General features: G+C 37.4%; 3 protein-coding genes across 6 annotated transcripts; 2 read left to right on the top strand and 1 right to left on the bottom strand.

Moving 5' to 3' along the window:
- Window positions 1-1,673: 1,673 nt before the first annotated feature.
- LOC111788066 (superoxide dismutase [Fe] 3, chloroplastic) lies at window positions 1,674-11,183 on the top strand. Its single transcript, XM_023668219.1, has 8 exons — window positions 1,674-1,842; window positions 4,342-4,437; window positions 6,115-6,306; window positions 7,447-7,618; window positions 8,588-8,661; window positions 8,737-8,763; window positions 8,861-8,884; window positions 10,764-11,183. The coding sequence occupies exons 1-8, from the start codon at window positions 1,750-1,752 to the stop codon at window positions 10,887-10,889; spliced, it is 804 nt and encodes a 267-aa protein (XP_023523987.1). The 5' UTR covers window positions 1,674-1,749; the 3' UTR covers window positions 10,890-11,183.
- Window positions 11,184-14,176: 2,993 nt separating this feature from the next.
- LOC111810137 (transmembrane protein 53-like) lies at window positions 14,177-18,236 on the top strand. 4 transcript variants are annotated; one of them, XM_023696752.1, is made up of 6 exons: window positions 14,177-14,251; window positions 15,392-15,560; window positions 15,659-16,536; window positions 16,649-16,754; window positions 17,236-17,441; window positions 17,824-18,236. In XM_023696752.1, the coding sequence occupies exons 3-6, from the start codon at window positions 15,788-15,790 to the stop codon at window positions 18,092-18,094; spliced, it is 1,332 nt and encodes a 443-aa protein (XP_023552520.1). In that variant the 5' UTR covers window positions 14,177-14,251; window positions 15,392-15,560; window positions 15,659-15,787; the 3' UTR covers window positions 18,095-18,236. The 4 variants fall into 4 exon arrangements, with proteins under 4 accessions (XP_023552520.1, XP_023552493.1, XP_023552509.1 ...); XM_023696725.1 differs by having other exon boundaries at window positions 15,656-16,536; XM_023696741.1 differs by having other exon boundaries at window positions 15,636-16,536.
- Window positions 18,237-18,344: 108 nt separating this feature from the next.
- On the bottom strand, window positions 18,345-20,473 carry LOC111810160 (GEM-like protein 4). Its single transcript, XM_023696763.1, has 4 exons — window positions 20,059-20,473; window positions 19,902-19,970; window positions 18,898-19,175; window positions 18,345-18,737 (listed from the first exon to the last, which is right to left on the bottom strand). Exons 1-4 carry the CDS (start codon window positions 20,198-20,200, stop codon window positions 18,561-18,563), a joined length of 666 nt encoding a protein of 221 aa, XP_023552531.1. The 5' UTR covers window positions 20,201-20,473; the 3' UTR covers window positions 18,345-18,560.
- Window positions 20,474-23,007: the final 2,534 nt, after the last annotated feature.

The following is a 23,007-nucleotide window of genomic DNA, read 5'->3' as shown; positions in this document are numbered from 1 at the left end:
AGAAGTTGAGTGAATTAAAAACAAACGACTCAAATTAATATTTAATATATTAGATATATTAAAATAAAAATATATTTCATTTGAATTATTTAAATTAATTTTTAATACATTATATAGATTTATTCAAAACTAACTGTATTTTTTAAAAAATAAAAATAAAATATATATAGTTATTTTTTTAAAAATAAAGTAGAAAATTAAAAGTTACTTTTATTAATTTAATCTATTATTTATTACTATATCTATTCTTAACAGAATTCTTATCCCTTGGCCGGGTGCATATAGCGGGAAAACAGAACTTTCTTCTTCTTACACTGAGACTAGGCTGAACATCGGCGGCAACATTTCGCTCACCAGTAAACTTGAACTACAGCTCTGTAATTTCCCAAAAACGTGACGAAAAACTCTTCTCAGTCCCACCCATTTTTCCTCCCTCTACTTCAATCTGTTCGGTTTCCGAGAAAACGCGAAGAAATAGCACGAACCCATTTCCAGTAGGTGCAATCGACTACCCTTTTGAGATTTTTTTGGGTCAAGGGAAATGGGTTGTGTTTTATTTGAAGAACTTGGCTTTTGGGCTTGTAGAAAATCGCATGTTCTATTTTCGTGCAATCGTTTCTTTTGTGTTCTTTTGACTGGATGAGAGAGTGTCACTGTATTGAGAAGATGACCCTCCATATCTGTTTGATTGGTGATGAAATGTTAAGAACAACGTTTTAATTCTCTACGTCCTGTAATCGAAGTGTTCGATTTTGAAATTGGGAAATTCTTTTGGTAGCAAGAAAACAGTGTTTGGTTTTTATTAAGCATGAAATGCACATAAGTTGTTTGAGTTAATGCCTTAATGAAACTAGACATCGTGAAATTAGTTTGGGTTGAAATTTTTTTGTTTGTCATTAATTCTTTGTGGTCTGAATTCAGTGTGTTACGTTTTTCAGACGGCTGCAGCAGCTAGTGAATATTTAGTTGCTAGAGATACAGAACAATGATTTCTTGCTACAATCCTCTGAATGTTAACTCTCAGCTTCTGCTGTGCAATTCTTCCCAGCAGTTAAAGAGCGTCAAGCATCCTTGTCTGGTACAGTGCCTTTCCTTGATATTCTCTGATTAATGCTTGCTTTGAACTTCATATAGTTTACTTTATTCATGTGAATTCTATCATTGAACGATTATAGAACGCAATAGTTCCTCATATGGAAGTTACTTTTGTTGAGGATTGTTGGAAGGGAGTCCCACGTTGGCTAATATAGGGAATGATCATGGGTTTATAAGCAAGGAATACATCTCCATTGGTATGAGGTCTTTTGGGGAAACTAAAAGCAAAGATATGAGATCTTATGCTCAAAATTGACAATATCATATCATTCTGGAGAGTCGCGATTCCTAACATGGTATCAAAGTANATGAGAGAGTGTCACTGTATTGAGAAGATGACCCTCCATATCTGTTTGATTGGTGATGAAATGTTAAGAACAACGTTTTAATTCTCTACGTCCTGTAATCGAAGTGTTCGATTTTGAAATTGGGAAATTCTTTTGGTAGCAAGAAAACAGTGTTTGGTTTTTATTAAGCATGAAATGCACATAAGTTGTTTGAGTTAATGCCTTAATGAAACTAGACATCGTGAAATTAGTTTGGGTTGAAATTTTTTTGTTTGTCATTAATTCTTTGTGGTCTGAATTCAGTGTGTTACGTTTTTCAGACGGCTGCAGCAGCTAGTGAATATTTAGTTGCTAGAGATACAGAACAATGATTTCTTGCTACAATCCTCTGAATGTTAACTCTCAGCTTCTGCTGTGCAATTCTTCCCAGCAGTTAAAGAGCGTCAAGCATCCTTGTCTGGTACAGTGCCTTTCCTTGATATTCTCTGATTAATGCTTGCTTTGAACTTCATATAGTTTACTTTATTCATGTGAATTCTATCATTGAACGATTATAGAACGCAATAGTTCCTCATATGGAAGTTACTTTTGTTGAGGATTGTTGGAAGGGAGTCCCACGTTGGCTAATATAGGGAATGATCATGGGTTTATAAGCAAGGAATACATCTCCATTGGTATGAGGTCTTTTGGGGAAACTAAAAGCAAAGATATGAGATCTTATGCTCAAAATTGACAATATCATATCATTGTGGAGAGTCGCGATTCCTAACATGGTATCAGAGTCATGCCCAGAACTTAAGTTGTGAGCCTCGAAGGTGTAGTCAAAAGTGACTCAAGTGTTGAACAAAGGGTGTACTTTGTTCGAGGACTCCAGAGAAGGAGTCGAGCCTCGATTAAGGGGAGGCTATTTGAGGGCTCCATAGGCCTCAGGGGAGGCTCTATAGTGTACTTTGTTCAAGGGGAGGATTGTTGAGAATTGTTGAGAGGGAGTCCCACGTTGGTTAATTTAGGGAATGATCATGGGTTTATAAGTAAGGAATACATCTTCATTGGTATGAGGCCTTTTAGGGAAACCAAAAGCAAAGTCACGAGAGCTTATGCTCAAAATGGAAAATATCATATCATAGTGGAGAGTCGTGCTTTCTAACAACTTTGTCTTTTAACTGTTGAGGATTGTTGGGAGAGGAGTCCCGCATCAGCTAATTAAGGAGTAGCTCATGAGTCTATAAGTAAGGAATATTATCTCTATTGGTATGAGACCTTTTGGGAAAACTAAAAGTAAAACCATGAGAGCTTATGCTCAAAGTGGACAAAATCTTACCATTGTGGAGGTTCGTGATTTCGAACATTAACTTCTCCCTCCCTCTCTCTCTTCCCCATTGCTTGTCTGCATAGTCTCCATTCCTTGTTTCTTCTGCATTATTATGAATCACATCGATAATATGTGCTATTAATATTAAAGAGACGATATATGTGGAGTTCGGTGTTGGGCCAATGACCTATGTAGTCCTGTAATTCTTCAGGTACTATATTATTCCCATTTAAGTTTGACATAAAAACTTTCCATATGGGAGATATAGACACATTGACCTTCTCAACCAAGTTCTTATATTCAGAAAAATTGTGCATTTGAAAGAATATTTCGTTTCTAACCAGATGTTTGTTACTATTTAAACACGAAGTTTTGAACTTATCCGATTCCTATGGTTATATGTTTTGGCTGCTAACGTTAAGTAAGCAAAATAATTTTCAGAGGAACTTTAATGTTATCAAGGTAGCTCATCTCTCTTCCTCTCGATCTTCTTATAACAGATTCAATTTATATTGTAAATCGAACGTATTTGATGTATCTGTTTTTCTTCTTTTTCAATGCAACTCTCCCAAAGAGTTGCTGCGAGTCTTAGTTCCTATCTTGTAACCGTTTTCACATCTCGGAAAATTGTCAATATCTTTATTCATGCCGAAGGCCTTTAGAGAGCGTTTTATTTGATCATCACACATGTTTGTTCTTTGCAGCATCGTAGTAAGTTGCATAAGAGAAGTTCTGATGTAACCACAAGAGGAATGAAAGTCACTGCTTATTATGGCTTNAACTTTGTCTTTTAACTGTTGAGGATTGTTGGGAGAGGAGTCCCGCATCAGCTAATTAAGGAGTAGCTCATGAGTCTATAAGTAAGGAATATTATCTCTATTGGTATGAGACCTTTTGGGAAAACTAAAAGTAAAACCATGAGAGCTTATGCTCAAAGTGGACAAAATCTTACCATTGTGGAGGTTCGTGATTTCGAACATTAACTTCTCCCTCCCTCTCTCTCTTCCCCATTGCTTGTCTGCATAGTCTCCATTCCTTGTTTCTTCTGCATTATTATGAATCACATCGATAATATGTGCTATTAATATTAAAGAGACGATATATGTGGAGTTCGGTGTTGGGCCAATGACCTATGTAGTCCTGTAATTCTTCAGGTACTATATTATTCCCATTTAAGTTTGACATAAAAACTTTCCATATGGGAGATATAGACACATTGACCTTCTCAACCAAGTTCTTATATTCAGAAAAATTGTGCATTTGAAAGAATATTTCGTTTCTAACCAGATGTTTGTTACTATTTAAACACGAAGTTTTGAACTTATCCGATTCCTATGGTTATATGTTTTGGCTGCTAACGTTAAGTAAGCAAAATAATTTTCAGAGGAACTTTAATGTTATCAAGGTAGCTCATCTCTCTTCCTCTCGATCTTCTTATAACAGATTCAATTTATATTGTAAATCGAACGTATTTGATGTATCTGTTTTTCTTCTTTTTCAATGCAACTCTCCCAAAGAGTTGCTGCGAGTCTTAGTTCCTATCTTGTAACCGTTTTCACATCTCGGAAAATTGTCAATATCTTTATTCATGCCGAAGGCCTTTAGAGAGCGTTTTATTTGATCATCACACATGTTTGTTCTTTGCAGCATCGTAGTAAGTTGCATAAGAGAAGTTCTGATGTAACCACAAGAGGAATGAAAGTCACTGCTTATTATGGCTTGAAGACGCCCCCCTATGAACTTGTAAGTGATCAACCTAATGGTGTGCGTACTTATTTTGCAACTAAAGTCCCATGTTTTATGGACTGTTTCTTGCAGATATTTGCTTCTTTCTCATAGAATTCCAATGCTAGTCACTTGATGGTCAGAGATATTTAGATGTCATTTTTAGAAGGAAACATATCTGATAAGCTTTGATTTTCGGCTAGCCTGGCACTAACTCTTCGATGTAGTTCTAGATCGCCAAAGGCAGACTTGCAAAATCAAGCTTTATGTTTTTCCATTTACCTTTAAGAGTCTTGTCTCTGTGAGATCCCACATCGGTTGGGGAAGAGAACGAAACATTCCTTATAAGGATGTGAAACCTCTCCTTAGCAGACGTGTTTTAAAAATCTTGAGAAGAAACCCAAAAGGAAAAGCCCAAAGAGGACAATATCTGCTAGCGGTGGACTTGGGTCGTTACAGTCTCAAATATCATTGCACACCTTGCATGATATTGAAATTGTGTCGTTCCATTACAGCACTCCTGTAAACTCTTGGTCCTGGAATTTTATTTCCGTAAACTAGGATTCACAGAAAACAGGTTTAATAGATAGTAGTACAATTAGGACCCACATAAAGCAGGTTTAATTTACTGGCGTTAAATGTGAATGTAGTAGCCTTAGTATTCTTGTCCTGTTTTAAAATGTGCAACAAGACCTGAGATAGGTCAATTAAGATGTGGTGACCTCAATAAGGCACCTATCCTCTTCTTTTCTTCTTTTCTCTCCTCTCATGAATTTTTTTTTACTTTTTTGGCATATTGTACACCTAATCTTGCATTCATGTGCCTTATGCTTTAACAAACACCAATTTCTTGTATTTATGTGTAATGGGGTCCTTTTTAAATCCTTCATTTTTGGGGTGGATTGCTTATCCCATGTTATTTGTAGCCATCTTTTCTCCTCTTTGGATCATAGACCATATTTGTGAGATCCCACGTCGGTTGGAGAGGAAAACGAAACATGTTTATAAGGGTATGGAAACCTCTCTCTACCAGACTCGTTTTAAAAACCTTGAGAGAAAGCCTGGAAGAGAAAGTCCAAAGATGATAATATTTTCTACTTGGGCTGTTACAAATGGTATCAGAGTCAGACACGGGTGGTGTTCCAGTGAGGACGCTAGGCCTCCAAGGGGTATGGATTGTGAGATCCCACATCGGTTGGAGAGGAGAACGAAACATTGCTTATAAGGGTGTGGAAACCTCTTCCTACCAAACACGTTTTAAAAGTCTTGAGAGAAAATCTGGAAGGGAAAGCCCAAATAGGACAATCAATATCTACTAGCGGTGGGCTTGGGCTGTTACAAATGGTATTAGAGCCAGACACTGGGTGGTGTGCCATCGAGAACGCTAGACCCCCAATGGGTGTGGATTGTGAGATCTCACATCGGTTGGAGAGAAGAACGAAGCATTGCTTATAAGGGTGTAGAAACCTCTCCCTACTAGATGCGTTTTAAAAACCTTGAGTGAAAGCCCAGAAGGGAAAGCCTAAAGACGACAATATCTGCTAGCGGTGGGATTGAGCTGTTACAATATTAAGCCTACAAATTTCGACCAAACGGATTATAAATTTGTCATATTTGTAGCATTACTGGTAAGAAGTGGATATATATCTAACAACATATAACACTGCTATGTTTCATTTTGCTCTCTACTTTCAGGATGCTTTAGAGCCATATATGAGCCGGAAGACGTTGGAGGTTCACTGGGGTAAACATCACCGTAATTACGTTGAAGGTCTAAACAAACAACTGAGCCAAAATGATATTTTATATGGCCACACTTTAGATGAACTTCTCAAAGTAACATATAACAATGGAAATCCTTTACCTGAGTTTAACAATGCTGCCCAGGTACTTCAATGTTAATCCATGGTCTACTTCAAATTATTTGGCTAAAGTTAAACCTTCGTGATATTCTTGTTGACTCATTCATTGCAAGTCTTTTAGTTACTTTTTCAAAAGCTACTTGACCTTACCTGATTGTTCCTATTTGTGAGACCCCACATTGGTTAGAAGGAGAAAGAAACATTTCTTATAAGGGTGTGGAAACCTTTCCCTAGCAGACGCATTTTAAAACCATAAGGCTGACGACGATATGTAAGGGGCTAAAGTGGACAATATCTGCTAGCGGTGGGCTTAGACTGTTACAAATGGTATTAGAGCCAGCCACCGGACGGTGTGCCAGCAAGGATGCTGGGCCCTTTAGGGGGTGGATTGTGAGATCTCACATTGGTTGGAGAGGAGAATGAAACATTCCTTATAAGGGTGTGGAAACCTTTCCCTAGCAGATGTGTTTTAAAACCGTCCGGTGATACGTAACGGGCCAAAGCGGACAATATCTGCTAGTGGTGGGCATTATCCCTCTTTTTTTTAAAAAAAAATATATTGGGACAGAAGGATTTCTTTGAAGCATGATTACCAGACTTGGTGTTCAATACTCTAAAAGGGAAAAAGGGGGGAAATAGGAGTTTAGTATAGCATCGCTATCCTGTTAGTTGCTACATATGGTGGCTGGTGTGGATAGACGAAGAATTGAACGTTTAGACAATTCTTTTAAACAATAAACAAAAAGATTTCAAACTCCATGAAAGGAGTGATATAAGAACAAAACTAAAAAACAGATATAATGAACTCAATAAACGATTAAAAGGGAACTATAAAAGCATGCCAAATGAAACAAAGATCTTGCTAAGAAAAATCCTTTAAACTACAGAATCAAAAACGATCCGACCAAAGAAGAAACTTGTCTTAAAAATTTCCTTATTTCGTCTCGATCCGAATTTCTTAATAAAAGATCTTTGATCTCATTAACCCATAAAAGACGAGGTCTTGTGCGCAAATGTCCTGTGCGTTCTACATCATTGTATGAGATATAGAATTGTTTTTTTTAGAATGGATCTTGAAAAAACATGTCACATTTGTAGATTTTGTAGTAACGTGTATGATAAAGTTCGGGAAGTGCACGATATCATTTCCTTTATGTATGTTCAGGTCTGGAATCATGACTTCTTTTGGGAATCCATGCAACCTGGAGGAGGAAGCATGCCCATACTTGGTGTTCTACAACAAATTGAAAAAGATTTTGGTTCTTTTACCAATTTCAAGGACAAGTTTATACAAGCATCTCTTTCACACTTTGGTTCTGGCTGGGTTTGGCTTGTTTGTAAGTTTTCAGACATTGATTCAACCTTTTTAATTACTGCTCTTTAACACCGTTATAATAAGTACTGTTTGGTGGAAGTTTTTGAGGAGTTCTTTCCGGAATGTTATTTTGACTCAACTTAGTGGCTGTTAGTGCGCTTATCATATTTTATAGTTTGTCTCCTTTTGGACTCGCTCCTTGTGAGATCCCACGTCGATTGGAGAGGGGTGAAGCATTCTTTATAAGGGTGTCGAAACTTCTCCCTAACCTCTCCCTAGTAGACGTGTTTGAAAACTGTGAGGCTGACGGCAATATGTAATGGGCCAAAGTAGATAAGATCTGCTTGTGGTGAGCTTGAGCTATTACAAATGGTATCAGAGCCAGATATTGGGCGGTGTGATAGCGAGGACGCTGGCCCCCAAGGGGGGTGGATTGTGAGATCCCACATCGGTTGGAGAGGGGAACGAAGCATTCCTTATAAGTGTGTGGAAACGTCTCCCTAGTAGACGCGTTTTAAAACCATGAGGCTAACGGCGATACGTAACGAATCAAAGCAGACAATATCTGCTTGCGGTGAGCTTGGGTTGTTACAAATGGTATCAGAGCCAGACACTGGGTGGTGTGCCAACGAGTACGTTGGCTCCCAATGGGGTGGATTATGAGATCCCACGTCAGTTGGAGAAGGGAACGAAATATTCCTCATAAAGATGTGGAAACCTCTCCCTAGTAGACGTATTTTAGAACCGTGAGCCTGACAGCGATACGTAATAGACCAGTCTGGGAAATCTGCAACCATTTATGGTTGATATTAGATATGCAAACGTTATTATCTTCTTTCTACTGCCATTTCCCCCTTCAAGTCTATGATCTAAAGCTCGACAAAATATCGTGCCGATCGTTTTTCTATATTCGGATTGAGAGTTCTGTTTCATGACTGATCATTTAACCCAGTCTACTTTGATTCTCCTGAACCGTCATTCATTGTATCAGTAAAGAGACAAGAAAAACGACTCGCTGTGATCACAACTTCGAATGCGACAAGCCCGCTTGTCTGGGATGACATTGTAAGTCAATGTTCGATTTTGAGTACAAGGTTCTTTTATTCCCAGAAATTTGATTTACCATACTTTGTTGTGCAGCCAATCATCTGCTTGGATATGTGGGAGGTATGAAATTCTTTTCTTTCTTGATCAAATATAGGTTATGTTTCTTCAGTTGAGCTGATCATAGATGATAACATGTCGTTGTTTTTTCCTTCCCCAGCATGCTTATTATCTGGATTACAAGGTATGAAACTCTGTCGGAATGCCTGTCGTATTTAATTTATTGCTTAAAAATATCATTTTAGTCCTTATTCTTCTGAACTCATTCCATTTGGGTCTCTGTACATTCAAATATCCAAATTTAGTGTAACAGCTACCACTAACCACCACTAACCGATATTGTTTTTTTTTTTACTTTCTCTTTCCAGCTTCCCCTTAAAATTTTTAAAACGTGTCTGATAAGAAGAGGTTTCCACCCCCTTATAAAGTATGTTTTGTTCCCCTCTCCAACCGATGTGGGATCTCACATTCCACCCCCATTTGGAGCCTAGCGTCCTCGTTGGCATTCGTTCCCTTCTCTGTGGCCCAGCGTCCTTGTTGGCACACTGCCCAGTATCTGGCTCTGATACCATTTGTAACAGCCTAAGCCCACTGCTAGTAGATATCGTCCTCTTTGGACTTTCCCTTTCGGGCTTCCCCTCAAGATTTTTAAAACGTGTCTGATAAGGAGAGGTTTCCACACCCTTATAAAGTATGTTTCGTTCCCCTCTCCAACTGATGTGGGATCTCACATTCCACCCCCATTCAGGGCCTAGCGTCCTCATTGGCATTCGTTCCCTTCTCCATGGCCCAGCATCCTTGCTGGCATACTGCCCAGTGTCCAGCTCTAATACCATTTGTAACAGCCCAAACCCACTGCTAGTAGATATCGTCCTCTTTGGACTTTCCCTTTCGGGCTTCCTCTCAAGATTTTTAAAACGTGTCTGATAAGGAGAGGTTTCCACACCCTTATAAAGTATGTTTCGTTCCCCTCTCCAACTGATGTGGGATCTCACATTCCACCCTCATTCAGGGCCTAGCGTCCTCATTGGCATTCGTTCCCTTCTCCATGGCCCAGCATCCTTGCTGACATACTGTNGTATGTTTTGTTCCCCTCTCCAACCGATGTGGGATCTCACATTCCACCCCCATTTGGAGCCTAGCGTCCTCGTTGGCATTCGTTCCCTTCTCTGTGGCCCAGCGTCCTTGTTGGCACACTGCCCAGTATCTGGCTCTGATACCATTTGTAACAGCCTAAGCCCACTGCTAGTAGATATCGTCCTCTTTGGACTTTCCCTTTCGGGCTTCCCCTCAAGATTTTTAAAACGTGTCTGATAAGAAGAGGTTTCCACACCCTTATAAAGTATGTTTCGTTCCCCTCTCCAACTGATGTGGGATCTCACATTCCACCCCCATTCAGGGCCTAGCGTCCTCATTGGCATTCGTTCCCTTCTCCATGGCCCAGCATCCTTGCTGGCATACTGCCCAGTGTCCAGCTCTAATACCATTTGTAACAGCCCAAACCCACTGCTAGTAGATATTGTCCTCTTTGGACTTTCTCTTTCAGGCTTCCCCTCAAGATTTTTAAAACGTGTCTGATAAGGAGAGGTTCCCACACCCTTATAAAGTATGTTTCGTTCCCCTCTCCAACCGATGTGGGATCTCACATTCCACCCCCATTCGAGGCCTAGCGTCCTCGTTGGCATTCGTTCCCTTCTCCGTGGCCCTGCGTCCTTGCTGGCACACTGCCCAGTATCCGGCTCTGATACATTTGTAACAGTCCAAGCCCACTGCTTGTAGATATTGTTCTCTTTGGACTTTCCCTTTCGGGCTTCCTCTCAAGGTTTTTAAAACGTGTCTTCTAGGGAAAGGTTTTCACATCCTGATAAAGAATACTTCATTCCTCTCTCCAATGATTCAGTTAGTTTCTACGGTGCTTATTGTTAGTTTGAAGTTAACTTTTATCGAACTTAGTAAAAGAAAAGTAATAGTTCCATTCAAGAAAAGGCACAATGTGATTGATTATCTTTCCAAAATTTCTCTAGTTGATCATTGATTTGTATTTGTATCATACCTTGACACAGAATGATAAAAAAGAGTATGTCAATATGTTCATGGACCATCTCGTATCGTGGAATGCAGCGATGGGGCGTATGGCTCGAGCAGAGTGCTTCGTGAATTTAGGCGAACCAAAAATTCCTGTAGCTTAATAACATTCATTGATACTAGAGGTACTCGCAAACGATCCAATGAAGCGACCAGGGAAATCTCGAAGCCTTGTGTTTTTCTTTTATCGAATCGGGTTGTAGGTTTGACAAGTTTTGTTCTCTACATAAGATTTCCGTCATGATTTTGTAGTAACATGAAGGATAGCTTCCTTAGAAATGTATAGGAATCTTCAAACATGTCATTTTCGTAATTAAGCGTTTTTTCATATGTATTAAATAACGTCTTGAGATCTAACTTATATGTGTTGGATAAATAGCTCACATCTTCGTATCCAACCGTCATCATTATCATAGGTTTTTGTTTTAATGTATCTACTTTCTAAGTGCTTTTTTTTTTTTTTTAAGAAAACGACTTTTATAGAGTTTCGTGATGTATAAAAAAGACCAAAATACCCCCACACCACTGTCTCCCACCTCGACGACCCTATGCACCCTCCACCAACGACCACATCTAGCAATTGTCGTTGATGACTATATCTAGCGACTGACAATTTTCGAAGACCATTTCTAGCAATCTCTCCGACTATGATTGACCGGTCATAATATCTTAAATACAATTATAATAGCTTTCATAGTCATCCTTTATGGTAATTTAACCTAAGTAAAAATATTTTGAATATAGAATAAATAAAATAAATTAGACTTAACTAAACCCATAATTATAATCAAATACTTACACAATAATAAACGCATTAAATTCAATTAAAGAATTAATATATCAACCACAACCTTTAATTCTAAATAAGTTCGCCCTAATTAATCAGGTAATTAATCATTAAGGTAACTAGAAACACGTAATTTTACCGGACTTCATGTTAATTATCGATAATTGATTGGGTAAATAGCCACCAAAGACACTAAAAGTAGGTAATCATAAAAGATTTTATGGTAATTACACGATATCTGATCGGATAATTAGTTACCAACGTCATACGGAGTGGGTGATCGTAAATGACGTTGTGGTAACTATAAGTTGTGTGACCAGGTAATTTGCCACCAAGGTCACCACGCAGGGTGAGCCTTTGTCCTATTGTCTGATTCTAGAAAATGAATCAATGTATTGTTTTTTTGTCATGATGAATGGTCCATAATTGTTTAGAATTGGTTCCAACGTACACGTTGGAACCTAATAATTCAATAAGGTCGTGTGACGCCAACGATTAAAATGAGATTAAAAAAAAACTAAGACTAAAACATACTAATAAGTCTACAAGTGAGCTACTTACCGAGTATTATGATACTCATTTCAAGTTGAGGGGATATGGATTTGAGACGGATACGAGCCTTGTATAGTTTATAAAACTCGTAGATTATATATATATATATATATATATATATATATATATATATATTTTAAAGAATATTTGATGGGACAAAATTTTGATTCTTTATGGGCATATGCTTCACCCAATCCTCTTGAAGCATGGGAATATTCCATGAGAATATATTTTCACATATTCCAAAAACATTAATTTTTTTTAAAAGAAAAAAGTATTATATATATTATTTTTAAAAATACATACAAATAAAAGTAAAAAAAGTAATAACAAATTTTATTACTCTTTAATTTGAAAATAGATAAAATTTCATTCTACATCGGGATCTCAAAATGAAAGTTTTTTTTATCTTCCTTAAAATGGCGTAGAAGGTCTTTTAGGGTGCAATATGTTTGCATCTCCTAACGCAACATTGAAGTGGTCTCGGGCAAGGCCATTATGTTGTCAAGGTGCTATTAGTCCTAGCTGACACCGACAACGAAGAGAAAACAATTGAACCAGAGAAATGAAAAAAGAGGTTATTCGTAATCATTACAAGACGACTCAGCCTCCCGAACCAGATAAGCCAATCTATTTTGTTTTCTTGTATTTGTTCGATTTTGTAGTTAAATTAAGACATATATTTATAATTAACAAAATCACATTTAAATTTAATATAGTATTGTATATAACTTAATAAATTAAAATATATATTGAAATAATTAGTTTTATTGAAAATACCTTTAAAAATATGCTTTAATTATACCTAAACTCATTTAATTATAATTTATAAGTTGGCAAAAATTCCAAATTTACCCTCATTTAATGGATGTAGAAAGTGGTGAGGTGCATGCCTAGAACCTCATAATTTTATTATAATTATTTGAATAAAAACAAATTGATTACCTTATTAAAAGCTTATTTTCTTTTAATATATGTAAATATATAAACAAATGATTAAATCCTTTCGTCTAGGTGGTAGCGTTTTTTTGCTCGGGTTATATTTTCGATCCAATCTTCATAAACAAATTTAAAATTTGTGATCCTAGATAAGATTGGTTCCTCCCGAAACCTCCTGGTAACCCGCTCTCGAAATGTATTATACTCCTAATGTCTTAGGGCATCCCGATAGTTATATACTTGTTAATCCAAATATAGTGGGTTTCGACTCCACGCATCAGCTGATACCTTTCAAAGAACTTTCTTAATAACATGACTCGTTAACGTATATAAAAAAATAATAATTTTTAAAGTATTATAATTTTGACAAAAAAAAAAAGGTCAAAAGTTCGAAGCTTGAGAAAAATAAAACATTATAGTTGAGACAGACTAGAGACTAAAGATGTGTGACAAATAAGATAATATCCTAATGTTTACTTTTATTCAACACTCCACCAGGGGTTCGTCGAGTTTGACAAGTTTGTCGTGTTTTCCATTGTCCTCGTTGTGGTTTGTTTTATTTCTATATGCAACTCGATGATTCAAGTCGTATGTCTTTTGTTCAGCTTATTTCCTAATCGGAGTGAGAGACAAACCCCTCCAAACGCCCTAAAATTGGATTGAATCTATTGTATGAGATCCTCGGGATATGGCTCGGGAAGCCCAGGCAATCTGTTACTATCAATCAGGGTCAAGAAATTTGGGAATGTTTCATTTAGATTTGAAGTTTTTGGATATGAAGGTAATGTTTGCAAGCGGGGCAGCTACTCTATCGTGGACAAACCGGAAACCCGACTCTCGGTGGTGCATAATTGTCTGGGGATGATGAAGGTGGGGAGAATATTTCTACTATTTTCCATAAATTTTAAAATTACAATATATTTTTCAAATTAAATTAGAATTTTAATCCTCAGCCAATCTTGGAATAGGATTGGGATTTGAAAAAATAAAATAGATTTTTAAAAAATAAAAAAGAAAATAAATATAAATATTGCGGAATTTTCGTTCCTCACCGTGCTCGCTTTTCTTCTCTGCCATTCGTTTGTTCGTTCGATTCGTGTTCTTAAACGTAATCAAATTTCAGAAAAAACAAGTAACAAAGCAGTGTTTTGCTTTCGAGATTTCTCTCTTTCCTTCTCTCCTTCGACGGTATGTTTTGTTTTTGTTTTGTTTTTGTTTTTGTTTTTGTTTCTCTCTATGGACCTGCATTTTTCATTCTTCGATTCGATTTCATGTTCTGTGATTGTAGTTTTTGTGTTCCTGTTCCTGTTTGTTTTCTTGTGATTTTCTCTGTTTTGTTCTGATTTCGGGCTTATCCGTCGACGAGCGATTTTCGCGTTTTTCCCCTTTCTCGATTGATATTCTGGTGTTTCCCTTTCGGGCGGATTGAAGTCCGATGATAAGATTTGTTCAATGTCGATTATTTCACCTGATTTTTATAGATTCTGTTGCAATGGATTGAAATCTGTTTGAGGTTGAATTATAGGGTAATTTGGAGGGACGTGGCCTCCGATACCGATTTTACGACCCGGTATTAGTTTATAGGGAGGAATGTTTTTTGTAATTTCAATTTGTTAGTAGGTCAGGACCAGCGCATTGTGGAAAATTAATGTTCTTTCTCCGATTTGACCGTCTGTACTACAGAAAGAGAAGCACCCTGTGATTTTCTACGGAATTATTTGACGAATTAGTATCAAATTTTCTAATGTGAAAACATTAAATTGATTTGTTTGAAGTACGAGGGGTGATTTTCTATTGAATTACTTTATTTTTTGAGACCCGTTTCCAAATTCTCATACAGAGTTTGAAAATCAACGGGGGGGTTTTTTCCTGACCAAGTCAGCGTGGGATTATGACTTGTCGTGCGAAACGTGCGTCGTTTATCTGCCGTTCTTGTAGGGCTTGAATAGATTCATCTTTTTTGAGTTTGAGGTTAGCGTAGTCGATCCGGATGGTTCTTGCACTGTTTATCAAATTAATTTGTTTACTTAGATTGGAAATTAATCGGTATGTTTGTTGTCTGGTCCACTTTTTCATTCTTCTCAACATTTGTTATGGACGGCAACGCATAAGTTACACATCCTTATCAATGGTCTCTTCTTTGTGGGGCTTCTGGTTTTTCTGGAGTTGTGTCGCTATCCTCACCGAGTTCTTTGGCTGGAGTCACAACACGTGGCGTCAACTAATTCTTTTTCCTTTTTCTCTTTTTGGGGATGTTCCCAATTCCTAGTTTAAAAATGTAATGCAATTTAATCGTAACACTTGGAGACGTTCCTTTTCCTGTTTCAGGAACGTGCGTGGGTGGGAACGGGAAGAGGGCTTGACCAAACCCACCATTTTCAAGGAAACTTCTTGGACGGTTTGGTTCGAGGATAAACATAAGATCCGGCTGTCAAAGTAGGTGACAGCCTGATTTTCTTGAACAGTTTCAAAGATCTATTCGAAGATCCTTTTTCTTGTGCGTATGACCAAACTTTGATACTTGGACCTCCCTTTTTATATGTGCATCTTGTTTACTCATTAACGCGTTCAGTTTTTTATTTCTTGGTACAGCAGGTGATCTCATAGAAAGGCCCCGCTTTCTGGGTCGTCTACATCTTAGATTGCTCGACCGTTGGTTTTTGCTTAATGTTCTTTCAGAGTTATCTGCGATTGGCATGAGATATTTTGATTTGTGTTTTAGATATGGGTTCCTTGTCCGGAATCCTTCAACGACCATTCATTGCTGTAACTGCTGTGGCCGTTGCTTCTATTTCCTCTGACTTTTCAGATAAGTTACCATCTCAGAGACCAACAGAGGCTGCTTCTTCTTCTTCTTTTTCAGATTTATCCCATAATTCAACTTTAGATTTCTTAAAGGAATCAAGGACGTCATTTGCTTTTGTTTCAAAGCTTGAAAACTTATCATTTGTCACCAAAATTCATGCACCTGTCCTTAAGTTTAGCTTTCCGATTCCAACTACCAGTTGCGACTATGTTAGAAACTTGCACGCGTCTTTGGTGTCTTCCACCGTTCTCTCTAATTTATATCAGTCAGCTGCATTGACCAAGGCATCAAAACAGGTTGCACCTTCACCTAAATTTTCTTCCCCACCTTCTGAGGTTATGTACAGATGGCATTTACCAGAGCCAACTTCTTTAGATATTAGCGGTAGTTCTGCTTGTTCCGTGGCAAAATCTAGGACGGTGGTGGTTTTATTAGGATGGTTGGGAGCAAAGCAGAAACATTTAAAGAGATACGCCGAATGGTATACTTCAAGGGGTTTTCATGCCATTACCTTTACTTTTCCAATGGCTGAGATACTCACGTATCAACTTGATGGGAAAGTTGAACAGCACATTGACTTGCTTGTGAATCATCTTGCTGATTGGTTGGAAGAGGAGCACGGAAAGAACCTGGTGTTTCACACTTTTAGCAATACTGGATGGTTAACGTACGTTATTTTTTCCCTCTTCATTTAACGTGCACACAGAGTGATAGCACCTTTGGCTTTTCTTGAACAAATTTCTTTATGTGATTGTTCCTTTGGATTTATCTCGATGCAGTTATGGAGCTATTCTGGAGAAGTTTCAGAAGCATGATTCTTCTGTAATGGGAAGGATTAAGGGCTGCATTGTAGATTCTGCCCCTGTTGCAGCTCCTGACCCTCAGGTAAATGGCGGCCTTGATGTGACAGTATTGTTCTTTGTCAATGAGATGTTACTATTGCATCATTTTGACCCCAGTTCCCTTTCTTTTCATTCAAAAATTTGTAGCTCGCCGTTACACGCACCACAATAAGTAACCTTGAAATATGAAGCTTTCTTTGATCATGGGATGACCATCAACCTATCCCAAACTCAGTCACCATCGCATCAACCTATCATAGAATTATATACAAAAAAACTAGAGTAGCCATTTTTACCTTGCATTTCCTCTATATATCAAGTTATAGATAAGGATAAATTTTTGTTTGTTCAACTCCTTATTTTCTCTATGAATTTAGAGTTAAGAATACCTTTTTGTTGGTCATTTAGATTTCTACCGCCTCTTTTATTTAGAATTGTAGGCCGTCTCTGTGTTTCTATTTGAGTTTCCTGTTGAAGAAATTATGAGAGGAAGTGTTTGTTAAATTTTGTTAATGCTTTTGTAGGTCTGGGCATCAGGCTTCTCTGCAGCCTTTTTGAAAAAGAACAGTGTAGCAACAAAAGGATTGGCAACCTTGGACAGCACAGGGATGGAAGTACCAATCAGCAGTAAGGAAGATATCGTACCTAAACCTGCAGTTACTGAAGCAGCACTTCTATTAGTTTTGGAGAAGATTTTTGGTGTTGTTTTGAAACTACCGACCGTGAACAGGTAGTTCCCCTTTTAAAAGTGATCATTATAACCAATATATACTAAACAAATGCAAGAAAATGATCCACATTGATTGGAGAGGGGAACGAGGGCCAGTGAGGACGCTGGGCCCCGAAAGGGAGTGGATTGTGAGATCCCACATCGGTTGGAGAGGGGAATGACATTTCTTATAAGGGTGCGGAAACCTCTCCATATTAGACCCGTTTTAAAACCTGGAGGGAAAAGCCTAAAAACAACAATATCGATAAGCGGTGGGCTTGGGCGGTTACAATAAGCATGATAGTTTCGTTTCTTTTTACAAATATGTTTAGATTTTTTGTACTTCATTAACCAACCAGATCAAGAAATCTAAAAGACAAAAGTTGTCCTGTTTTTCTACTAGGAGGCTATCTGACGTGTTGGACACGTTATCATCGTCACAACCAAGCTGCCCTCAACTGTATATCTACAGCTCAGCAGATCGCGTTATCCCAGCCGATTCTGTGGAATCATTCATCAAAGAGCAACGACAAGCAGGACGAGAGGTTAGAGCTTGCAATTTTGTGTCCACCCCTCATGTAGATCATTTTAGGAATGACCCAAAACTATACACTTCTCAGCTTAGTCAGTTTTTAGCAGACTGTGTGCTTACTTGTTGTAGAGAGTCCCGTTAGCTCAAATTTGAGTTGGTCGCTCACCATTTTACCCGATTCTTTTCTTCTTTTTATACAACATTGTTCGTTCTTGTATACATGTGAGAGCATGCAAAAAGCCAACAATTCATTAGTTTTCAATATAGATCACTGTTCAATTGTATTTTTGTGGTGTTGATCATTCTTGACTTATGCTGGTGTGTGCTAGAACAAGAACATGAGTGTGTATAAGATGAACAAGATAGGACGAAGTTAAGTGTAAAACTTTACATAACAACGAAGTAGAGTTAATTTGGAAGCGAACACCGAACCTATATATAACATATCAACTTATATTGACACTAGTTGAATTTGTACAAATTGGATCTTATCTATCTATCTAGTCTTCCTTATCTCCAATAATTAAATTAAATATGAAGCACAAGAAAAACAAAAGAAAAGAAAACACTTCTACTTAACACATTTCCCCCAAGTACCAAACTTATAACTAGCAGTTAATCTTCCACTCCTGTTGAAGAAATCTGAATGTTTTTTGGAAATTCTGAAACCCCATGAACCAGAAATCGAAATTATCCACTGTTACAATCTCTAAGTACTTCTGTGAAGGCTTCATCACATTCTTACTTTGATTCACTCTCTCTATTCTTCCCACTGGAATCACCACCTGAATTTGTATCACAAAGAGTTCAGAAAACACGATAGAGGCTGAGCGAAATCTTAACGAGGGACAAAAAACGTTCGAATTCGGCAAAAGTAGAGAAAAATCTTTGGAATCATAACATTCTTTAGCTTAGTTTTGTGTTTAAGAGAGAGAGAGAGGTGACCTTGTAATGAAATTTTAGGAGCTCTCCAGTTGGGGAAGAGAGTTTGAGGGATTTGTCACTGCAAAAGGCAAGTTTGTGCGTTGATATGAAGAGAAGACCTGAAAGAGGTCCTGCTGTGGTTGACAAATGGCATTGACAAACCTTCAATAGCTTCTCTCCTTCTTTTAAACTAAATAGCTGCTTTCCTTTCCTCAATCCACCAACTTGAAGAATCTTTGCTCCTAAACTCAACTTTCCCTTCACTGTTTCTCTGATCTTTTGTCCTAATCTCACTGCAGCTGCACAAACCAAACCATACAGACATAAGTTCATCTCGAGCAATCATATTTGAACTGTGAACTGTTTAATGAGACGTCGAAATGTCTAAGTTATAGGCCTTATAGATTTATCGTTCGTAATCTGCCTATGCTCTCGGTCAAAAGGTCTGAGATCCAAACCCTTTATCCTACGTGTAGTTAAATGAAGGATAATAAGAGTTGCCCGTCTACGAAAGATCAAAAAATGCATTCAAATTCAGTGTTCTTTTACATGCTTGGATCACTTCATAATTATGCTCGTATAAGAAGATTTGTTGCTATGAATGATTACTGTTATGACAACAAGCTTCTCCATTATAACCATAACAATATCAGATCGTCCACTTTAGACTTTACCTATTGTATAATTGTGAGATCTCGCATCGGTTGAGGAGGAAAACGAAACATTCTTTATAAGGGTGTAGAAACCTCTCCCTAGCAGACGCGTTGTAAAAACCTCGAGGGAAAGCTCGAAAGGGAAAGCTCAAAGACGCGTTTTAACAATATTTGCTAGTGGTGGGCTTAAGCTGTTACAATAATGCTATCCTGAAAATGCATCACTTCAATATAGAGGCTGTTCTCAGTCATATACTCGAGATCACCGATATGAGACTATCTTCGTATCACAGATGTATGAATTTTATAAACAGATTCTATTCACTCATTCAGTCTAATGAAGAAGCAAAAACAAACAAACAAAAAGCTTACCATGTTGTCTAACTCCATCGACAAAACTCCCAACCTTCTTCCCCCTGCTAACAACTGCATCCTCTCTACCTGCAAACATTCACAAAATCCTCTAAATTCAGTCACCATTTTCTCTCTACAAACACATAAACACCTTAAAAAAAGACAGAAGTTTTACATTGTTTTGCCCGAGGTTCACCGTCGGGGGACTGATTACCGACCGGAGCAGGGAACAATCTCTTCAACGACTTCTCAGCCGGCCGAAAAGCTGCCATACCAAACGGGATCCCAACGACGTCTTGCTTCATCAAAGCTTCCATTTTCCTCTGCTTCTACTTGTTAGTATCTGAGGTAAAAACAGAGGAAAGATTGGTGTGAATGATCAACATTCCTCCAATTCTCCACAGATATATAGAGGGAGTGAAATGGTGAATCTGAAACTTAAAAGCTAACAGCTGAGTCATCCATGGCTGTCCTCCAAGATTATTAAAAGAACGGATCTCTGTAAAAGAGGGAGTTTTAAAGAAAAAGGATGATAAAAGGAGAGGAGATGATGTTGGGGAAAGCATAGTGGAGTTGCCTTTTAGCAAAACCCTTAAAATGGAGGCTTTCTTAACAAGAGGGTTTCTTGTTGTGCAAGCATGTATGCATTTATAAACTCTTTATTTTTTGAAGGGATTGTATTTATATGTTTGTGTAATTTGGGAGCTTCATTTGTTTATTATTTATTATATGTTTTAGGTCCCATGTACAAACAAATCGCTTAATTTATCGAGCACTTTAGAGATAAATTTTTTAATTTTTCGTGTATAAAATTTTATTTCCGAGCTAGTTGCCTTCAATTTTGACACGTGTAACAATTTTTGCATATTATGGGCAATTTTTGTATATAAAGTTTTATTCTCGACCTGTTCACTTAATGGGCAAGTTGTTGGTTCAATCCATCAAGGAATCTAGCCATTGTATCCTGCTCGTCTTCATCCATGCATGCTCTATCCACCTAATCACCTGTCCACTTAATGTGATGTTCCACAATGATTGGGGAGGAGAACAAACCACCATTTATAAGGGTGTGGAAACTTTTCCCTAAAGCCTTGAGGGAAAGCTTGAAAGGGAAAGCTTGAAAGGGAAAGTCTCAAAGAGGACAATATCTGCTAGTGGTGGATCTAAGCCATTACAAATGGTATCAAAGCCAGACATCGAACAATGTGCCAACCTTCTTTGTTCCCCGAAGGGGGGTAGACACAGGATGCTGGCCCCAAAGTGGGCGGTGTCCAGTAAGGATACTGGCCCCAAAGTGGGGTGGATTTGGGGGCGGTCCCACATCGATTGGAGGAAGGAAATAGTGCCAACGAGGACGTTGGACTCCGAAGGGGGGAGGGTGGATTGTAATGTCCCACATTGGTTGGGGAGGAGAACAAACCACATGGTGTGGAAACCTTCCCTTTAAAGCCTTAAGGGAAAGCCCAAATAGGACAATATCTGCTAGCGGTGGATTTGGGCAGTTACAATTAATTTTTAGTACATTCTATTTTCAATATTGCTAACTTGAGTTCTTTCGGTATATAGGTGATGATTTTCCTGATTCGATGATGTTTTATACATTTGAGTTTTTCAATTATTTCAAAATAACTCACTAAAGCAATACATCAAAAGCTATCATGAAAAACGATCATATATATATTTCAAGGTTGTCCTTAGCTTCACACAAAATTTTGACCTTTATCCGTAAATAACTATACATATAAAGTTGCAACTTTCGTAAATATTTATGTTATATTTATATTTTAACAAAATTAGAATTCAGCGTAATTTTAAAATAATAAAAATTAATAACAAAAACCCTAAAAAGGTATTAAAGTTATAAAGACAAAATTATAAATATTTTAGATTTAGTAAACTCTTAATGCAAAATCTCTTAAAAAATATTGGAAAAACTTTAACCTTCAAAGACCATATTTTATAAGCATTAAAGTTGCAACTCTTCCTCTTTTTCTACCAATAATAGAAAAAAAGAAAGCCACCCAATTTGCTAATGCCATCCACTTGCTAAAAACAATATTTATATCACGTGCATAAATTTTAGGTATCGACGCGCATAAACGAGATGAGCAGATAAAACTATTTATAAACTTTATGATTAAGTAATACTCAAAGTAATAATGATAGTGTTACGAGAACATAGTTCAGCTCGTTAAGATGTTGCTCCATGTGTAGTGGAACTAAAAACGAGATCAATTCGTAGCAATATTATTCAAAGTGGAATTCTCATTTCGATCAGAAAACGAATCTAATATATTCAAGAAAACCAAATGTTTTAAAGGAGTCGTATTACCTTGATCAATGGACGTATGTTGCTCCTGCTTTACCTTTGCCTCTTGTGAAAAAGAAAGTCTCCTCGTGATAGGCCCTCTTAGCTCTCGAGCGTCTTTTGTCAATCAAGAAAGGTACACAATAGTAATACAAATCAACAACTACGATAAAATTAGACTCATAAGATGAGCGGTCACAAAAGCGATTTGTATGACAGTTAATCAATGTCTCGTAAGAAGAACGGTGAGAATAAATCAACTCAATTAATTTTAGAAGTTAAAATTGCAATACAAAAAGTATATAAATATGTAATTAGATCGTCACGTCAAATATTCGATTTTATATTATATAATTAATCTGGTTGTTTTATTTTCATTTATAATCTATTTTTAAAAATAATCTTAGTTAAATTTAAAAAAAAAATTATAATTTTTAAAATTTGAGTCTATTTAACATAACTCCAAAGTTTAAGAATATGTTAGATATTTTGAAAGTTTAGAGACTTATTAGACACAAAATTGACACAAATTTCTTCTCTCTCTATTCTTCACTTGGGAGAAGGGGAAGCGAGAAGCAGGACGAAACCGAAGGGAGAAAAGTCGTGCAAGATCACAGGATATAACAAGTAGACAACAAGATTGTAGTTTTTGCATGAATTCAAACTCTAAAAATCTCGTCAAACAAGAGATGAAATTCACGAAAGAATTCGAACAAGTCCAAGACCTGAATATTCAAAGACCTTCCCTGTTTCTTCTGACCGTAAGTCCTATCGATGACTTGTCCCTTTGAATGTTACCAAGTCCGAGAAAACAAC

This window comes from Cucurbita pepo, chromosome LG01 (genome assembly GCF_002806865.2).
Source record: "Cucurbita pepo subsp. pepo cultivar mu-cu-16 chromosome LG01, ASM280686v2, whole genome shotgun sequence".
In the NCBI taxonomy this organism is placed as follows: domain Eukaryota; kingdom Viridiplantae; phylum Streptophyta; class Magnoliopsida; order Cucurbitales; family Cucurbitaceae; genus Cucurbita; species Cucurbita pepo.
The sequence above is the reverse complement of the archived record's forward strand: the minus strand, read 5'-3'. Positions and strand labels throughout refer to the sequence as shown.